General features: G+C 39.2%; 1 protein-coding gene across 5 annotated transcripts in view; it reads left to right on the top strand.

Moving 5' to 3' along the window:
* SLC25A14 (solute carrier family 25 member 14) overlaps window positions 1–18,733 on the top strand; it is a 34,630-nt gene extending 15,897 nt beyond the window's left edge. For all 5 annotated transcript variants that reach the window (XM_030846514.2, XM_060292252.1, XM_060292253.1 and 2 more), the window contains 4 exons: window positions 3,634–3,758; window positions 4,555–4,690; window positions 17,217–17,297; window positions 18,291–18,733. In XM_030846514.2, the coding sequence (XP_030702374.2) occupies window positions 3,634–3,758; window positions 4,555–4,690; window positions 17,217–17,297; window positions 18,291–18,332 (384 nt within the window). In that variant the 3' untranslated portion in view covers window positions 18,333–18,733. The remainder of the gene's footprint in view (window positions 1–3,633; window positions 3,759–4,554; window positions 4,691–17,216; window positions 17,298–18,290) is intronic.
* The last annotated feature ends 2,055 nt before the right edge of the window (window positions 18,734–20,788 follow it).

Consider the following 20,788-nt stretch of genomic DNA (forward strand, 5'->3'; position numbering starts at 1 on the left):
AATTAGCAAGTAATTTGTAGGGTAATATTCGAACAACGTGCATATATCCTATTACTTAATGACCTTTCACCAAATGATCTTAGCATCCGTTAATGATCCTTGATGTTTGCTTTTTGATAAAAAGCACTTAGAGGTACACTTTCTTTTCCCCTTCCTTCCTTCCTTCCTTCCTTTTTCTTTCTTTCTTTCTTTCCTTCCTTTCTTCCTTTCCTTTCCTTCCCTTCCCTTCCCTTCCCTTCCCTTCCCTTGCCTTCCCTTCCCTTCCCTTCCCTTCCCTTTCCTTCTTTCTTTCTTTCTTTCTTTCTTTCTTTCTTTCTTTCTTTCTTTCTTTCTTTCCTTCCTTCCTTCCTTCCTTCCTTCCTTCCTTCCTTCCTTTCTTTCCTTTCTTTCCTTTCTTTCCTTTCTTTCTTTCTTTCTTTCTCCACACTGCACGGCATGCGGGATCTTAGTTCCCTGACCAGGGATCGAACCCGCACCCCTGCAGTGGAAGTGTGATGTCTTAACCACTGGACTGCCAGGGAAGTCCCAAGGTACACTTTCTTGATTAGTCTAATTTAAAGCCAGAAAATGGAACTAACTAGAACTTTTTTCACAAACTAAGGCTAAGGAAAAGGCAAAGACAGAACAATAAGTAGAATTGGAGATTTTGTCAGGGGAACATAGCTACTTTGTTTTTAATTAAAATAATCTTTTAATTGTGTTAAAATACATATAAAATATCACATTTTTGTACAACCAGTCTCCAGAATTCTTTTCATCCTGCAAAACTGGAACTCTGTACCCATTAAACAACAACTCCGTATTTCCTCTTCCCCTAGCCCCTGGCCACCAACCTTTTATTATCTCTCTATGAATTTGATGGTTCTGGGTACCTCATATAAGTGGAATCATACAGTTTGTCTTTTTATTACTGGCTTATTTCTTAGCATAATGTCCTTACTTAGCATAATGTCCTCAAGGTTCATTCATGTTGTCACATGTGTCAGAATTTCCTTTTTAAGGCTGAATAACATTCCATTATATGCGTATACTACATTTTGTTAATCCATTCATACATTAATGGACATTTAGTTTGTTTCTGTATCTTGGCTCTTGTGAATAATGCTGCTGTGAACATGGATGTGCAGATACCTCTTCAAGACTGATGTCAATTCTTTTGTGTATGTACCCAAAAGTAGGATTGCTGGATTGTATGGTAATTCTCTGTTTAATTTTTTGAGGAACTGAACATAGCTACTTTTATGATCCAGGCTACTTACTTCATCCAGGCATGTAAGGAGAAGTGAAGTATATTGTGTTATGTATTCTTTTGACACAGACATGTATTATTTACATATTAAAATATGGGAATCTTTTTTTCATTTCAACAAGGAAATATGTTTACATTTTTCTTCAAACACATGTCTGTATTTTGTTTTCCTGCTTTGATTGTAACATGGGTACTGGAAACATTTCACTTTCACTGGAAACACTTCACTTTCTTCCAAACTCCATTGTAAGAAATAACAACAGGAGTACAGTAATAAAGAGTAACTGGCACTTAAGTCAGAGTTGGACAGATAGTAGAGTAGTGAACTGGAGAGCACTTGCCCTGTTCATTGCGGTCGTACACCACGTGAATCCAGTGTGGCCAAATTTTCTGGGCTTTCAAGAGAAGCTGGAAATTTGCATTCCTGTGTGAAATAACCATTCCTGTGGTTTTGTTTTTGTTTTATGTTGACAGCTAATTCAGTCTTTTAAGAAACACTGTGTAGGCCACACAAAACATGTCTGTGACCTGAATTCAGCCCGTGGGGCCTTACGGTTCACCAAATTAGTCTTCTGAGGCCATCTTCTAACAGAGTTGAGCAGGTGGAAGGATCAGAGAGGAAGGTACTGCTGGGCCAGCCAGCCTGATCAGCAGAATCAAACATCTCCTGATGACAGCACAGCTACCTCACTTCCACTTTATAAATGGAGTTTGGGAATTTAGAGATGATTGAACTCTTTAATTATAACAGGTATCACAGAAAGCAGTTGTTCCTCATCGTATATTATTTTCAGTTTTTTAAATGATATTTAAATTTAAACACAATTGTAAAAGTAAAACATTCCTTGTGAAAATTTTTACAAAAATTTGGCATGTGTTTGTATACCTTTTCCCCTAAAGTTAGAATAATACTATAAGTAATTTTATGTCTTACCTTCTTCAGCGTTGTAGGCATTTTCTCGTATCATTCATATTCTTCAAAAACAGGACTTTTAATGCTCTGGCAGCCCTATGTTGTAACGTGAGCTGTGATAGGAATACTGTACTAGTGAGTGAAAAGCTGGTAGTGTTATCACAGGAGGACTCATAAGGAGGTACTCCTTTGCCTTGGCCTTCTCCCTGGCTGCATCATACGTTTGCTGTCATCCTAGTGTGTCCTTTCTGCACATCCTAAATTCTGTGAAATAAACTTGAAAGCTCTTTTCTCCCTACTGACTTTTGCTTCCTGGTTTTATTTTTAATAACATCTTTATTGAGATAATTCATATACCATAAAAATTTGCCATCTTAAAGTGTACAATTTAATGTTTTTTGGATATCCACAGACTTGTGCAACCATCACCACTGTCTAAGTTTAGAACATTTTTATCACCACAAAAAGAAACCCCATATCCATTAATGGTCACTTCCCATGACCTCCAACTTCCCAAACCTAGACAACCACTAATCTAGTTTCTGTCTCTATAGATTTACCAATTCTGGCATTTCTTGTAAATGGAATTATACAATATGTGGCATTTATGACTGGCTTCTTTAGTTTAACGCACTGTTTTTAAGTTTCATCTATGTTTTAGCATTTATCAGTACTTCATTTCTTTTTATGGCTGAATAATAATTCCATTGTATGTATATACCACATTTTGTTTATCCCTTCATCAATTAATAAGCATTTGGGTGGTTTGTACTTTTTGGCTATTATGAATAATGCTGTTATGAACATTCATGTACAAGTTTTTGGATAAATATATGTTTATAATTTTCTTGGGTATGTATCTAGATGTGAAATTGCTGGGTCATGTAGTAATTCTATGTTTAACTTTTGAGGAATTGCCAAAGTGTTTATCACAGTGGCTGCCATATATTGTATTCCCACCAGCAGTGTATAAGTGTTTATCTTCTTTGGGGAAATGTCTATTTAGATCTTTTGCCCATTTTTTAATTGGGTTGTTTGTCTTTTTATTATTGTGTTGTAAGAGTTCTTTATTTTGGATACTAGTCCATGTATAATATATGATATATACTAGTCCAGATATATGATTTGCAAATATTTTCTCCCGTTGTGTGGGTTGTCTTTTCACTTTCTTGATGGTATCCTTTGAATCACAAAAATGTTTAATTGTGATAAAGTCCCATTTATCTATTTTTTCTTTCGTTGCTTGTGCTTTGGGTGTCATATCAATGGTTTTATTTTTTAGTACAGTAAGTGAATTGGAAATTTATAAATGTTCCAGTATTAGCTATTGATTTGAAGGAGTAATAACCCCTATACTTCAGACTTGGATTTTTTCTGTTAGTTTTTAATTCCTGACTTACTTTGTTCACTTTTAGACTTATGTCACTACCAGTGTATTTCCTTGGTGTCTCATGTCACTTATGTTTTGTAGGGTGTTGTCCCAACTGCTCAGCGGGCTGCCATCGTTGTGGGAGTAGAGCTACCAGTCTATGACATTACGAAGAAGCACTTAATATTATCAGGGGTGGTGGGAGACACAATCTTAACTCACTTTGTGTAAGTATGATAGGTTGTACTCATTCCATATATTTAGTACTTTAAGCACAAAAAGCATCTTTCACTGAAGTCCTCAGGTAGAATTGATAATGGCTACATATGGTCTAAATACCTTTTTCTCCCTCATCACCAGAACTTCAAGCCTTCTGATACAGGTACAGAGATTCCAGATGCTATGGGCACTTTGGTACTTGGGGGCAGTGTCTAATACAGTAGCCTATCAGAGGTCTGTAGGATTTGCATTTGTTCATACACAGCCTCTGTATCTAATAAACTCATCTATTATTTGCTTTGGTTAATTTTGGATCAGAAAGCAAATTTTCTCAATGAGAAACAGAATAAAAGGGTGAAATTTTATAGGGCCTGTGAAACAAAACCACAGTTTTGGGCTGAAGACTGTTGCTAATTTCATTCTACGTTTTCTTCATCTTGCAACTTTTATGATATTTTACTACTCAAATGCATTTGGCGTATGATGCTGTGGTTTGAAAAATGTACATAACTAATAGATGATGCATAATACTTCCTGCTTAGGGAACTTGCTAGACTTATATAAACTGTCCCCTTAAAAAAAAAAGGCTATCTGAATTTTGGATTGAAAAGTGAAGGGGACAACTTTTGAATAATGTAAAGATTAGTAAATATTTCCTTTCTTTTTAGATTGTAATGAAAGGGCAAGTGCCAGGTTTTATCTGATGAGTCTGACTCATTGTACATTTATATTTGGACTAATTTCAGTTTAAGCGGGCAGAGGTGGAAGTGGGGCAGTCTGTCTTCTTAAAGTTTTTATCTTTAGTTCCAGCTTTACATGCGGCTTGGCTGGGGCTCTGGCTTCCAATCCAGTTGATGTGGTTCGAACTCGCATGATGAACCAGAGGGCAATTGTGGGACATGTGGACCTCTACAAAGGCACTTTGGATGGTATTTTAAAGGTACGCACACTGTGAACTTGGATTGTATTTTTAATTTTCTTTGATGTCTCAGACCTTCTTGCAGTCTTTATTCTTAGTTGCTGCATTTCATTCTGAAGGTGGAAGAATCATTATGTCTATTTTTAGTAGCCTCTCAGAGTAATTCCTAGGTAGGAAAGCTGTCTCCTTGGCAATCTGCTGATGCACAGTGGTCCTTAATATTATTATTCCAGTTTGAATGCTTAAGACTGCAGGATACTTTTATCAATAGCACCATGTAGAATTACTGATAGAAAGGACTTAACATTATCCCACATTTGCCCATTTCAGACAAGGCAGAGATGCTATAATAGAAAATCTGGTACTTGGTTTCCATTCAGCATTGTACTATTGTTCACGGTTTGGCTTTGAAAGTTTCTGCTATGTTATGTTTGTAGGAAGCTGAATATCATACATGTATTATATATTATATAATCATTCATGATAATACTTCTACAAAAAACAAATTTGGAGCTAAAATATGATATTGTCATATGGTTTCTCAGTTTAGTTAACAACTATTATCTATCAGGCACCATTTTAGTACGTACAGAGAAATTACAGTGTACCACATGTATACAAACAGATAATCAACACATCTTGTCAAGTGATAAACTCAGGGGTCTATGGGAGGAAATTTTAGTCCAATTTGGAAGTTTGGGATAGGTTTCCTGTAGATGGAGCGTCTAAAATAATAGTAACTCACATCTGTTGAGTGCTTTACTGTGTATCGGGGACTGTCCTAATGCGACTTACATGTATTCATTCATTTAATCCTCACCAGTACAGCATACTGAAGTGCTAAGAGATTAACTAACCTGCCCAAGGTTTCACAGCTAGTAAGTGGGAGAGCTGGGATTTCAACTTAGACCATTGGCTTCAATCCAACATTCTTCACACTGTGGTGCCTTCCTCATGTTGGTGGATGAGGGTTAGTTAGGTTATAAAGGATATTGAATGCTATGCTGAGATGCTTGGACTTATTCTTTTACTTGATGAGGAGCTATTGAAAGATTTTAATCAGGTCAGATCTACGTTTTAAATAGATCATGCTGGCTTTGTGGAGACAGTTGTTCTCAATCTTAGATGCACACTGCAATCACCTGGGGAACATTCACAGCTCTGCACCCACCTTAAACCAATGACCTCAGAACGCCTGGGGTGGGAGCCAGGTTATCAGTATTTTGAAAACTCCTCAGGTGATTGCAATGTTCGCCCAAGGTTGAAAACCATTAATCTAAGGGGATAAGCCTGGAACAGTGGTTCTTAAAACTTTAACATGCATCTGAACCCCCTGGAAGGCTTGTTAAAATGCAGGTGGCTGGGCCCCATCACCAGATTCTGATTCAGTAAGTTTGGAGAAGAACCTGGGAATTTGCATTTCTAACCAGTTCCCAGGCAGTACTGATGCTCCTAGTCTGGGACCACACTTTGAGAACCACTGACCTAGAGATAGGGAAACTGATTAGAAGGCTCTTATAGTAGTCTGAGCAAGAGATGATGAGAGCCTGAACTTGAGCATGAATAGTGGGGATAGGTTGAGAATAATTTAGTTGATAAAGTCAACAGGATTTTGTTGACTTGATGTGGAGAGGTGTGGGAGAAAGAAGATGTCAAAGATAACTTCCCAAAAAAAAAAAAAGATAACTTCCCAGTTTTTGGCCTTGGTGACCATGTAGTGACATTCATTGACAGAGGCATTACAGGAAGAGGAGCAGGTTTTGTGGGAGACATCACAGTTTTGGATATTTTGAGGAACACCCAGTGAATGTATTTGGATATCTTAGTCTTAACTTGGGGGAGAGTTCAGGGGTGTAGATAAGAACCTGGGGAAGCAGTAGTGTACAGGTGTTACATAACTGGAGGGGGAGGCCAAGGAGAGCAGGTAGAGGAGTTCACAGCTTTTTTGCTTTCCTAGCACACTGGAGTATTATAAAACTCCTTCCATTCATTAACAGTGATTCACAGAAGCAGTGATTCTCATACCCTGGGGAGTAGAGTTTGGCAAAAGACCCCCTTTCTATTTCTGACATGCTCACCCTTCCACTTGACAGTCACTGGTATAGAGAGAAGTGGGACCAAGGAAAGAACTCTGGGGAAATACCAACTTTTAAGGGCTTGGCAGACGAGGAACCCAGGAGAGACACCAAAAGGTAACACTTCAGGGAATTCCCTGGCGGTCTAGTGGTTAGGACTCTGCGCTTTCACTGCTGAGGGTGCGGGTTCAGTCCACTGTTGGGGAACTAAAATCCCACAAGCTATGTGGTGCGGCCAAAAAAAAAAAAAGAAGAAAAAAGATAACAGTTCAGAAGATACGAGGAAACTTACAAGCGAGTAGTGTCACAGAAGCCAAGGGAGTAATGAGCTTCAAGAAGGGATGAGCAGTTATTTAATGCCAAATGGAATAGAGAGATCCAGTATAAGGACTGCAAAGTGTCTGCTGGATTTAATATTTTCTAGAGGAGGTTTGCTGGATTGGTGTTTGTAAAAGTCAGATTGCTGTGCATTGAAGAGTGTGTTTAATCATTCATTCATTCATTACAAAAATGTTTGTGTCTTCTGTGCTAGGTACTGTTCTAGGTTGGTGAACAAATAAGTCCTGGCCTTCATGACATTTTAATTCTAATAGGAAGAGACAGATAAACACATAGGAAGTGAGGATGAGTAGACAAGTATAAAATACTCTTTCAAGAAGGTTGGCTAAGAGGAGATAGAGGGTATAGTAATATAGTAATAGCATTTATTGAATGCTTATTATGTACCACACACTAGAGTATATCCTTTAACTCTCAGCAACCCTATAGAGTGGATAATATCTTTGTCATTTTATATAGGAGAGAACTCAGGTTCAGAGTAGCTAAGTATTTACCCAAGATTATATACCTAATAAGTGGCAGATCTGAGATTTAAATCAGGGTTTGTTTGATTCCAGGGTTTATACTTGTAACCACTATGCTGTATGATATTGTCAGAAACATATTTTCATGTTGACAGTAACCTTTAAGTACTTATATTTACTCACTCATTCACTTACTTGCTATTAAAATTCTTTAAAACAACTTTGCTCTTTATTGTCATCATACATTTTAATTTTATCTATAAGAGTGCCATAACACTTTGATGAATGGAATTATGCATTCATCTCTGATGTAGAAATGAGCAGCTGCAAATCTCATCCTGTTACCTCTATATTAAAACCCTTGAATGGCTTCTCTTTGATGCAAGGTCCATATGACTTGACCCCGTTTTACCTCTACAGCCTTATCTTTGCTACCTTTATTCTGTATTCCAGACATACTGAACAAGTTCTAGTACCAGACTTTTCTTTCATTCCCAAGTTTTCACCCATGCCATATACTTTGTTAGACGGCTAGCTTCTACTCATTCTTCAGATTGCATTATTTTTTCATAAAGGCCTTCCCTGACCATTAAACTGTGTATGTGTATGTAGTTCTGTATACTTGCTCTGTCATAGCATTTAATATATTTTAAAAAACATCTTTTTTTAAACATCTTTATTGGGGTATAATTGCTTTACAATGGTGTGTTAGTTTCTGCTTTACAACAAAGTGAATCAGTTATACATATACATATGTTCCCATATCTCTTCCCTCTTGCGTCTCCCTCCCTCCCACCCTCCCTATCCCACCCCTCCAGGCGGTCACAAAGCACTGAGCTGATCTCCCTGTGCTATGTGGCTGCTTCCCACTAGCTATCTACCTTATGTTTGGTAGTGTATATATGTCCATGCCTCTCTCTCGCTTTGTCACAGCTCACCCTTCCCCCTCCCCATATCCTCAAGCCCGTTCTCTAGTAGGTCTGTGTCTTTATTCCTGTCTTACCCCTAGGTTCTTCATGACATTTTTTTTCTTAAATTCTATATATATGTGTTAGCATACGGTATTTGTCTTTCTCTTTCTGACTCACTTCACTCTGTATGACAGACTCTAGGTCCATCCACCTCATTACAAATAGCTCAATTTCATTTCTTTTTATGGCTGAGTAATATTCCATTGTATATATGTGCCACATCTTCTTTATCCATTTATCCGATGATGGGCACTTAGGTTGTTCCCATCTCCAGGCTATTGTAAATAGAGCTGCAATGAACATTTTGGTACATGACTCTTTTTGAATTAAAAAAACATCTTTTTTGATGTTTCTTTAACTTCATAGAATTCATAAAATTCACCTATTCAGAGTGAATAGGCTTTTGGTATATTCACGGATATGTGCAACCATCATCACCACAGTCAATTTTAGAACATTTTCATGACCTCAAAAAGAAACCCTGTGCCCTTTAGCTATTACCTCCCTGTCTTCCAGCCCTAAGAAACTACTAATGTACTTTTATCTCTGTAGATTTGCCTATTCTGGATATCTTATAGAAATGGAACCATACAATATGTGAGCATTTTTTTTTTTTTTTGCGTTATGCAGGCCTTTCACTGTTGTGGCCTCTCCCGTTGCGGAGCACAGGCTCCGGATGCGCGGGCCCAGCGGCCACGGCTCACGGGCCCAGCCGCTCCACGGCATGCGGCATCCCCCTGGACCGGGGCATGAACCCGTGTCCCCTGCATTGGCAGGTGGACTCTCAACCACTGCGCCACCAGGGAAGCCCTATGTGAGCTTTTTGACTGGCTCATTTCACTTATCATAATGTTTCAAGGTTCATCCATGCTGTAGCATGTATCAGTACAGGCATACCTCAGAGGTGTGCTTCCAGACCACCGCAATAAAGCAAATGTCACAATAAAGCAAGTCACATGAACTTTTTGGTTTCCCAGTGCATGTAAAAATTATGTTTACGCTATACAGTAGTCTATGAAGTGTGCAATAGTATTGTCTTAAAAAAAACAATGTACATACCTTGATTTGCTAAAAAATGTTAACCATCATCTGAGCCTTCAGTGAGTCATTTCTTTGCAAGAGTAACATCAAAGATTACAGATCATGGTAACAAATATAATATAATGAAGAAGTTTGAAATATGACGAGAATTACCAAAAGTGACAGAGAGATACAAAATGAGCAAGTGCTGTTGGAAAAATGGTGCTGATAGACTTGCTCCATGCAGGGTTGCCACAAACCTTCAATTTGTTAAAAATCCACTATCTGCAAAGTGTAGTAAAGTGAAGTGCAATAAAATGAGGTATGCCTGTACTTTGTTCCTTTTTATGGTTGGGTAATATTCTGTGGTATGGCTGTATCACATTTGTTACATTTTATTGTATAGTTGACCCTTGAGCAACATGAGTTTGAATTGCATGGGTCCATTTATTTTTTTTTATTTTTATTTTTTTGCGGTATGCGGGCCTCTCACTGTTGTGGCCTCTCCCGTTGCGGAGCACAGGCTCCGGACGCTAAGGCTCAGTGGCCATGGCTCACGGGCCCAGCCGCTCTGTGCCATGTGGGATCTTCCTGGACCGGGGCATGAACCCGTGTCCCCTTCATTGGCAGGCGGACTCTCAGCCACTGTGCCACCAGGGAAGCCCGGGGGTTTCCTTTTCTCCACACCCTCTCCAGCATTTGTTGTTGGTAGATTTTCTGATGATGCCCATTCTAAATGGTGTGAGGTGATACCTCATTGTAGTTTTGATTTGCATTTCTCTAATAATTAGTGATGTTAGCAGCTTTTCATGTGCTTCTTGGAGATCTGTATGTCTTCTTTGGAGAAATGTCTGTTTAGGTCTTCTGCCCATTTTTGGATTGGGTTGTTTGTTGTTTTAATATTGAGCTGCATGAGCTGTTTATATATTTTGGAGATTAAGGCTTTGTCCGTTGATTTGTTTGCAAATATTTTCTCCCATTCTGAGGGTTGTCTTTTCATCTTGTTTGTAGTTTCCTTTACTGTTCAAAAGCTTTTAAGTTTCATTAGGTCCCATTTGTTTATTTTTGTTTTTATTTCCATTAGTCTAGGAGGTGGATCAAAACCGATCTTGCTGTGATTTATGTCAAAGAGTGTTCTTCCTATGTTTTCCTCTAAGAGTTTTATAGTGTCTGGTCTTACATTTAGCTCTTTAATCCATTTTGAGTTTATTTTTGTGTATGGTTTTAGGGAGTGTTCTAATTTCCTTCTTTTGCATATAGCTGTCCAGTTTTCCCAGCACCACTTATTGAAGAAATCGTCTTTTCTCCACTGTATATCCTTGCGTCCTTTGTCATAGATTAGTTGACCGTAGGTGCATGGGTTTATCTCTGGGGTTTCTATCCTGTTCCATTGATCTGTCTTTCTGTTTTTGTGCTAGTACCATATTGTCTTGATTACTCTAGCTTTGTAGTATAGTCTGAAGTCAGGGAGTCTGATTCCTCCAGCTCCATTTTTTTCCCTCAAGACTGCTTTGGCTATTCGGGGTCTTTTGTGTCTCCATACAAGTTTTAAGGTTTTTTGTTGTAGTTCTGTAAAAAATGCCAGTGGTAATTTGATAGGGATTGCATTGAATCTGTAGATTGCTTTGGGTAGTATAGTCATTTTCACAATATTGATTCTTCCAATCCAAGAACATGGTATATCTCTCCATCTGTTGGTATCATCTTTAATTTCTTTCACCAGTGTCTTATAGTTTTCTGCATACAGGTTTTTGTCTCCTTAGGTAGGTTTATTCCTAGGTATTTTATAATTTTTGTTGCAGTGGTAAATGGGAATGTTTCCTTAATTTCTCTTTCAGATTTTTCATTAGTGCATAGGAATGCAAGAGATTTCTGTGCATTCATTTTGTATCCTGCAACTTTACCAGATTCATTGATTAGCTCTAGTAGTTTTCTAGTGGCATCTTTAGGAGTCTGTATGTATAGTATCATGTCATCTGCAAGCAGTGACGGTTTTACTTCTTCTTTTCCAATCTGTATTCCTTTTATTTTTTCTTCTCTGATTGCCAAAACTGTGTTGGACATCCAACTGTGTTGGACGTCCAAAACTGTGTTGAATAATAGTGGCGAGAGTGTACATCCCTGTCTTTTTCCTGATCTTAGAGGAAATGCTTTCAGTTTTTCACTATTGAGAATGATCTTTGCTGTGGGTTTGTCATATATGGCCTTTATTACGTTGAGGTAGTTTCCCTCTATGCCCACTTTCTGGAGAGTTTTTATCAAAAATGGGTGTTGACATATATATGGAATTTAAGAAAAAAATGTCATGAAGAACCTAGGGGTAAAGCAGGAATAAAGACGCAGACCTCTTAGAGAACGGACTTGAGGTTATGGGGAGCGGGAAGGGTGAGCTGTGACAGGGCGAGAGAGAGTCATGGGCATATACACACTAACAAACGCAGTAAGGTAGATAGCTAGTGGGAAGCAGCCGCATGGCACAGGGATATTGGCTCGGTGCTTTGTGACAGCCTGGAGGGGTGGGATGGGGAGGGTGGGAGGGAGGGAGACGCAACAGGGAAGACATATGGGAACATATGTTTATGTATGACTGATTCACTTTGTTATAAAGCAGAAACTAACACACCATTGTAAAGCAATTATACCCCAATAAAGATGTTAAAAAAAAAATGGGTGTTGAATTTTGTCAGAAGCTTTTTCTGCATCTATTGAGATGAACATATGGTTTTCATTTTTCAGTTTGTTAATATGGTGTATCACATTGATTGATTTCCATATATTGAAGAATCCTCGCATCCCTGGGATAAATCCCACTTGATCATGGTGTATGATCCTTTTAATGTGCTGTTGGATTCTGTTTGCTAGTATTTTGTTGAGGATTTTTGCATCTATATTCATGAGTGATATTGGCCTGTAACTTTCTTTTTTTTGTAGCATTTTTGTCTGGTTTTGGTATCAGGGTGATGGTGGCCTCATAGGATGAGTTTGGGAGTGTTCCTGCAATTTTTTGGAAGAGTTTGAGCAGGATGGGTGTTAGCTCTTCTCTAAATGTTTGATAGAATTCACCTGTGAAGCCATCGGGTCCTGGACTTTTCTTTGTTGGATGATTTTCAATCACAGTTTCAATTTCATTACTTGTGATTGGTCTGCTCATATTTTCTGTTTCTTCCTGGTTCAGTCTTGGAAGGTGATATCTTTCTAAGAATTTGTCCATTTCTTCCAGGTTGTCCATTTTATTGGCATAGAGTTGCTTGTAGTAGTCTCTTATGATGCTTTGTATTTCTGCGGTGTCTGTTGTAACTTCTCCTTTTTCATTTCTAATTCTACTGATTTGAGTCCTCTCCCTTTTTCTTGATGAGTCTGGCTAAAGGTTTATCAATTTTGTTTAGCATCTCAAATAACCAGCTTTTAGTTTTATTGATCTTTACTATTGTTTCCTTCATTTCTTTTTAATTTATTTCTGGTCTGATCTTTATGATTTCTTTCCTTCTGCTAACTTAAGGGGTTTTTTGTTCTTCTGTCTCTAATTGCTTTAGGTGTAAGTTTAGGTTGCTTATTTGAGATTTTTCTTGTTTCCTGAGGTAGGATTGTATTGCTATAAACTTCCCTGTTAGAACTGCTTTTGCTGCATCCCATAAGTTTTGGGTCATCGTGTTATCCTTGTCATTTGTTTCTAGGTATTTTTTTTATTTCCTCTTTGATTTCTTCAGTGATCTCTTGGTTATTTAGTAGCATATTGTTTAGCCTCCATGTGTTTGTGTTTTTTACGTTTTTTCCCCTGTAATTGATTTCTAATCTCATAGCTTTGTGGTCGGAAAAGATGCTTGATATGATTTCAGTTTTCTTAAATTTACCAAGGCTTGATTTGTGACCCAGGATGTGATCTATCCTTCAGAATATTCCATGTGCAGTTGAGAAGAGAGTGTAATCTGCTGTTTTTGGGTGGAATGTCCTATAAATATCAATTAAATTTATCTGGTCTGTTGTGTCATTTAAAGCTTGTGTTTCCTTATTAATTTTCTGTCTGGATGATCTGAACATTGGTGTAAGTGAGGTGTTAAAGTCCCCCACTATGATTGTGTTACTGTCGATTTCCTCTTTTATAGCTGTTAGCAGTTGCCTTATGTATTGAGGTGCTCCTATGTTGGATGCATGTATATTTATAATTGTTATATCTTCTTCTTGGATTGATCCCTTGATCATTATGTAGTGTCCTTCCTTGTCTCTTGTAACATTCTTTATTTTAAAGTCTATTTTATCTGATATGAGTATTGCTACTCCAGCTTTCTTTTGATTTCCATTTGCATGGAATATCTTTTTCTATCCCCTCAGTTTCAGTCTGTATTTGTCCCTAGATCTGAAGTGGGTCTCTTGTAGACAGTATATATATGGGTCTTGTTTTTGTATCCATTCAGCTAGCCTGTGTCTTTAGGTTGGAGAATTTAATCCATTCACGTTTAAGGTAATTATCGATATGTATGTTCCTATTACCATTTTCTTAATTGTTATTGGTTTGTTTTTTTTAACATCTTTATTGGAGTAAAATTGCTTTACAATGGTGTTAGTTTGCTTTGTAACAAAATGAATTAGCTATACGTATACATATATCCCCGTATCTCCTCCCTCTTGCGTCACCCTCCCACCCTCACTATCCCACCCCTCTAGGTGTTCACAAAGCACCGAGCTAATCTCCCTGTGCTATATGGGTTCTTTTTTGTAGTTCCTTTTCTTCTATTGTGTTTTCCACTTAGAGAAGTTCCTTTAGCTTTTGTTGTAGAGCTGGTTTGGTGATTCTGAATCTCTTAGCTTTTGCTTGTCTGTAAAGCTTTTGATTTCTCCATCAAATCTGAATGAGATCCTTGCCAGGTAGAGTAATCTTTGTTGTAGTTTCTTCCCTTTCATCACTTTAAATATACCGTGCCACTCCCTTCTGGCTTGTAGAGCTTCTGCTGAGAAATCAGCTGTTAACCTTATGGGAGTTCCCTTGTATGTTATTTGTCATTTTTCCCTTGTTGCTTTCAATAAGTTTTGTTTGTCTTTAATTTTTTTCAGTTTGATTATTATGTGTCTCGGCCTGTTTCTCCTTGGGTTTACCCTGCCTGGGACTCTCTGCGCTTCCTGGACTTGAGTGGCTATTTCCTTTCCCATGTTAGGGAATTTTTTGACTATAATCTCTTCAAATATTTTCCCGGATCCTTTCTCTCTCTCTTCTCCTTCTGGGACCCCTATAATGCAAATGTTGTTGTGTTTAATGTTGTCTCAGAGGTCTCTTAGGCTGTCTTCATTTCTTTTCATTCTTTTTCTTTATTCTGGTCCACAGCAGTGAATTCCACCATTTCTGTCTTCTAGGTCACTTATCCATTCTTCTGCCTCAGTTATTCTGCTCTTGATTCCTTCTAGTGTATTTTTCATTTCAGTTATTGTATTGTTCATCTCTCTTTGTTTGTTCTTTAATTCTTCTAGGTGTTTGTTAAACTTTTCTTGCATCTTCTCGATCTTTGCCTCCATTCTTTTTCCGAGGTCCTGGATCATCTTCACTATCCTTATTCTGAATTCTTTTTCTGGAAGGTTGCCTATCTCCACTTCTTTTAGTTGTTTTTCTGGGGTTTTGTCTTATTCCTTCATCTGGTACAAAGTCCTCTGCCTTTTCATTTTGTCTATCTTTCTGTGAATGTGGTTTTCCTTCCACAGGCTGCAGAATTGTAGTTCTTCTTGCTTCTGCTGTCTTCCCTCTGGTGGATGAGGCTATCTAAGAGGCTTGTGCAAGCTTCCTGATGGGAAGGACTGGTGGTGGGTAGAGCTGGCTGTTCCTCTGGTGGGCAGAGCTCAGTAAAACTTTAATCCACTTGTCTACTGATGGGTGGGGTTGGGTTCCCTCCCTGTTGGTTGTTTGACCTGAGTCGACCCAGCACTGGAGCCTACCCGGCTCTTTGGTTGGGCTAATGGTGGACTCTGGGAGGGCTCACGCCAAGGAGTACTTCCCAGAAGTTCTGCTGCCAGTGTCCTTGTCCCCACGGTGAGCCACAGCCACTCCCCGCCTCTGCAGGAGACCCTCCAACAGTAGCAGGTAGGTCTGGTTCAGTCTCCTATGGGGCCACTGCTCCTTCCCCTGGACCCTGATGCGCACGCTACTTTGTGTGTGCCCTCCAAGAGTGGAGTCTCTATGATTCCCCCAGTCCTGTCGAAGTCCTGCAATCAAATCCCGCTAGGCTTCAAAGTCTGATTGTCTAGGAATTCCTTCTCCCGTTGCCGGATCCCCAGGTTGGGAACTGACGTGGGGCTCAGAACCTTCACTCCAATGGGTGGACTTATGTGATATAAGTGTTCTCCAGTTTGTGAGTTACCCACCCAGCAGTTATGGGATTTGATTTTATTGTGATTGCACCCCTCCTCCCATCTCATTGCGGCTTCTCCTTTGTCTTTGGATGTGGGGTATCTTTTTTAGTGAGTTCCAGTGTCTCCTGTCTATGATTGTTCAGCAGTTAGTTGTGATTCTGGTGCTTTCACAAGAGGGAGTGAGCGCATGTCCTTCTATTTTGCCATCTTGAACCAATCTCTGTGTCATTTAATTCTAATAACCACTCAGTTGGCGTATGTAGGACCTACAGTGTATAAAACAGAAAACTTAAACTCAAAGCATTTTACACTATTCCTCATCTAATCCTCTGGTCATTCACATGAGGTCATCCATGGCATTACATACACAGAATTTACAGTGATGAAACAGATTCAGAGAAGGACAGTGACTTGCCCAACTCCTCTTCCCCTACTCTGCTTTAGTTGTCTTATTAGTACTTATTATTTGTGAATATAATATATATCAATTTATGTATTCGTTTGTCAGGTCCACTAGAGTATGCACTCCATGAGGGCAGGGAATGTATGTTATCTGTGACTGTGTAACAAATTACTCCAAAACTCAGTGCCTTAATACAACATGCATTTATTATGTCACAGTTTCTGTGGGTTAGGAATTCAGAGGCAGCTTAGCTGAATGATTTCAGCTTAGGCTCTCTCATGAGGTAATAGTCCGGATGTCAGCTAGGGTTGAAATCATCTGAAGGCTTGACTGGGGCTGGGACATCTGCTTCAAGGATCACTCATGTAGTTGTCAGCAGGAAGGCTTTGTTCCTCTCTGGCTGTTGGCTGGAGGGCTTAGTCTCTCACCACATGGGCTTCTCTTCATGACATGGCAGCTGGCTTCCTCCAGAGTAAATGATCAAAGACAGAACAAGGCAAAACCTTATTATATACAAAACGTTTATAGCATAGCATTGGCGGTGACGTACGTTCACTACTGCCATACTCTATTGGTGACACAGACCAATCCTGATATGTTGTGGGAGGGACTACACAAGGGTGTGAATAACTGGAGTTGGCTTTCATCGGGGGCCATCTTGGAGGCTGGCTAACACAGACACTTTCTCTCTTGTTTACTATTATTACTATTATCCCAACATGGAGAAGAGTACTTTGCATATTGTAGGTCCTTAGTAAATACTTGTTGAATGAGTGGGTGGGTGGATTTAGAACACAAAATGTATGTCTTTAGAAAAAGGACCATTCATGGATTCTAAGTTGTTGGGGAGGGGCATGGAAGATGAGTACTAAAATAAAAATAATTGTCAGATGTAAAATGTAAGGAGAATTCACTCATTTTTTTATTATATCTTTCCATCAGATGTGGAAACATGAGGGCTTTTTTGCACTCTATAAAGGATTTTGGCCAAACTGGCTTCGACTTGGACCCTGGAACATCATTGTATCCTTTTGGAACATGAGAATGGAAGTACATGCTTCAAGCTCCCAGGTAATTCTAGGCTATAGGAAGGAAAATTTGATTATTGAAGCCTTTAGGCAAGTGAGAATCTACTCAAGCATTCTAATGGTGACCACTGCGGGTGGAACTAAGTACAGAAATGGCTTTCAGTTGGAGTCTAATACAAACTAAAGGGATTAGAAAAGAAATGCCAAAGTTTCTTTTCCTCTTTAAAACAAACAACAACAACAAACACAGCCAAATCTGGAAGGGGCTAGGAAGTTTTGGGAAACCCTGCTAGGAGATGTCCACAGGAAGGTCCATGCTGAGGTAATCCATATTTCCTACCCCTAAGTGTATGACTAAAATAGCTGGGGAAATAATAAGACAGAAAACACTCATAGAGCAAAAGAATCCAGAGCGAAGCAGGGCTCTTTCCTCATGGATGACCCTCCTTCCTTTAGCTGTGTTTGAGTGCCTCCTATGGGAAGAGCCATGAGTTGGATAGTGTGTGTGGTGGTGTTTGTACAGTGGTGAGCACTTCAGGGTTGAAAAGTAATCCTTGCCCTTGTGGAGTCTATAGGTTAATGGAGATAGTATCTCCCTCCCTCCTTGGGGATTCCTCTGATCGCCTAATGTCTGTAACAGTTACTCTAGCACTGAATTATATGTCGTTGATGTTCTTGGATATTTGTGTGTGTGTGTGTGTGTGTGTGTGTGTGTGTGTGTATGGCCTGTTTGCCCCTGAAGAATATAAATATGTTAGAATTTTAATATGTTTATATTGCTAAATGCCAGCAATCAAAATTGGCACATGGTGGGCACTCAACACATGCTTGATTTGCTAGATATTGTTTTAAAAAAGACTTTTAAAACAAATGCAACTTAGAATAGCACAGACTAAGTACCTCAATTTAAGAGAATGCAATGCACAATTTTAGAACCGGGTTTGACTTTCAGTATCATCCCAGTGATCTTCCATGACTTACTCTTCAGTTTTTTATTACATACGAGCAGCTCAAGAGGCTTCAAATCTAAGGACTGAATATATGTGAGTCAAGCCCTGCCAACCTTTCTACTCTTCTTTTCCCTTTTTCTGTGTTCTAATGTATTTTGACAAAGTTGTAAGTGTTTACTGAATCATTGGTCTCCCAAGGCCCTCCTGATGGAAGAACGATAGGATGGTTCAAAATTGCTCATGTGTTTGTGTTGCCATGTGAACTTTTCCCTGAGAGGGAGTATTAACACTGAGACTCTGGCCCCAGATTGGTATCTTCTGTGAAGATGGATACTGATAGATGACACTCAAAATGACCTTCTCTTCAAATGTGGATTAAATGTAGTTTGTTAGCCCCAGACTTGGGCTAGAGCAGAAGGCATAGACCAGGGCAGTTACTGCTATTTATGTTACAGACCTCGGTTCTCATTAAAGTATTTATTGGCAGAATAACTTTGGCTTTGTCTTCATTTACTCTTTTCTCATTTGCCAAATCTTTATATTATATTCTCCAGAAAGCAATAAAGAGAAGGTGACTATGAAGTTGAGTCTGGACTCCCAAAGCACATTTACGGGAATGGACTAAGTACATTGTGCTTTCCCATTGCCATTCATTGTCATAAGGCCACTTGTAAACATCAGACAAGTGGTTCTATCCTAAAGAATGCATAAACAAACAAGGGGCTCATTTGGAAGTTTCCACAGATAAAATGCTGAAAGAGGCTTAAGATAGAACCCTGTGTGCAGGGTTCTAATTGTCTTACAGGCAAAAAGTTCTGGCTACTTTCTTGTACCAGAATAGTGCCTACCACATTGTAGGCACTCAAATATTTGTGAGATGAATACTTTAGTTCTTCATCTTTATCCATTCATTCATTTGTTCAACAAACATTTATTGTTATCTATTATGTCTTAGATGCTGGGGATGTAAAAATAAATTAAAACATAGTCTCTGATTTCAAGGTCACATTATAGTAGAAGAAACAGACATGTAAGTAGGTACTAGGTACAATACAGTAGGTACTAAGTACTGTCTGAGAGATGAACTAAGTGCTGTAGAAGCACAGAGGAGGAAACAGACAATTACCTAGGGGATTGGCCAAAGGCTTCATAGTGGAGGTGACAGTTGTGCTAAAAAGCAGATGTTACCAGGTAGATAAGGCAGGGAAGGACATTCCAGGCAGGGGAATGGGGGAAATTTCAACATGGCTGAAATAAAGGGTTATGGTTTTCAAATACCACCTGAGGCAGAATCACCTGGAGATCTTGTGAAAATGTAGATTCTTGCACCCTGTCACCTGAGATCCTAACCTTATTTGGGGCAAAGGCATTTGCTTTTGTCATAGGCACTTGATGGAGGGTGATCCTTAGATTACACTTTGAGAAGCACTTGTAAAGAAATATGGGCTAGGGACTTCCCTGGTGGTCCAGTAGCTAAGGCTCCGCCCTCCCAATGCAGGGGGTCTGGGTTCGATCCCTGGTCGGGGAACTAGATCCCGCATGTATGCCACAACTAAGAAGTCCATATGCCACAACTAAGAGCCCACGTGCTGCAACTAAGCCCTGGTGCAGGGCTTCCCTGGTGGCGCAGTGGTTAAGAATCCGCCTGCCAATGCAGGGGACACGGGTTCGAGCCCTGGTTCAGGAAGATCCCATATGCCGCGGAGCAACTAAGCCTGTGCGCCACAACTACCGAGCCCACGCGCCACAACTACTGAAGTCCACGCGCCTAAAGCCCGTGCTCTGCAACAAGAGAAACCACTACAATGAGAAGCCCGCACACCACAACCAAGAGTAGCCCCACTCGCCGTAACTAGAGAAAGCCCGTGCGCAGCAACAAAGACCCAACGCAACCAAAAATAAATAAATAGATTAATTAATTAAAAAAAAGATCTGGTGCAGCCTAAATAAATATTTTTTAAAAGTAAGGTGATTTGAAAACAGAAAAGTAATGTTAATTTAAAAAAAAGAAATATGGACTAGAATGAAAGGAAATTAGAATAGTGTGGCCAAAAGGGTCAAATTGTGAAGGGTCTCTATATATCCTAAGAAAGAGTTTGGCTTTTATCCTGGAGGGAGGGGCCAGGCAAAGGAAGTTTAAAATAGGGAATAATATAACCAGCTTTTATTTTTTAGGAAGATAATCCTTGTGTGGAGGGTAGCCTGGAAGGGAGCAACCCAAACAAGGTTAAGCCCCACTGAGCTTTACTCCCCTTTTTGTACAGGTAGACAAAATAGGGTCCAGAAAAGCTAAGAAAATTTGTCCTAAGTCACATAGCCTGATTATGGCAGATTTGAGGCCAGCACATAGTTATCAGATTCCTTCTCTGTCTCATTCTACCACCCCACAGTGTCTTCTTAATTGTCAATCTAAAGTACTACCTTTTCAAAATAAATTTTAATAGACTTAATTTTTTAGAGAAGTTTTAGATTCGTAGCAAAATTGTGTGGAAGATACAGAGATTTCCCGTGTACCTCCTACCCCCGCATACATGCA

This window comes from Globicephala melas, chromosome X, assembly GCF_963455315.2.
Source record: "Globicephala melas chromosome X, mGloMel1.2, whole genome shotgun sequence".
Classification (NCBI taxonomy): domain Eukaryota; kingdom Metazoa; phylum Chordata; class Mammalia; order Artiodactyla; family Delphinidae; genus Globicephala; species Globicephala melas.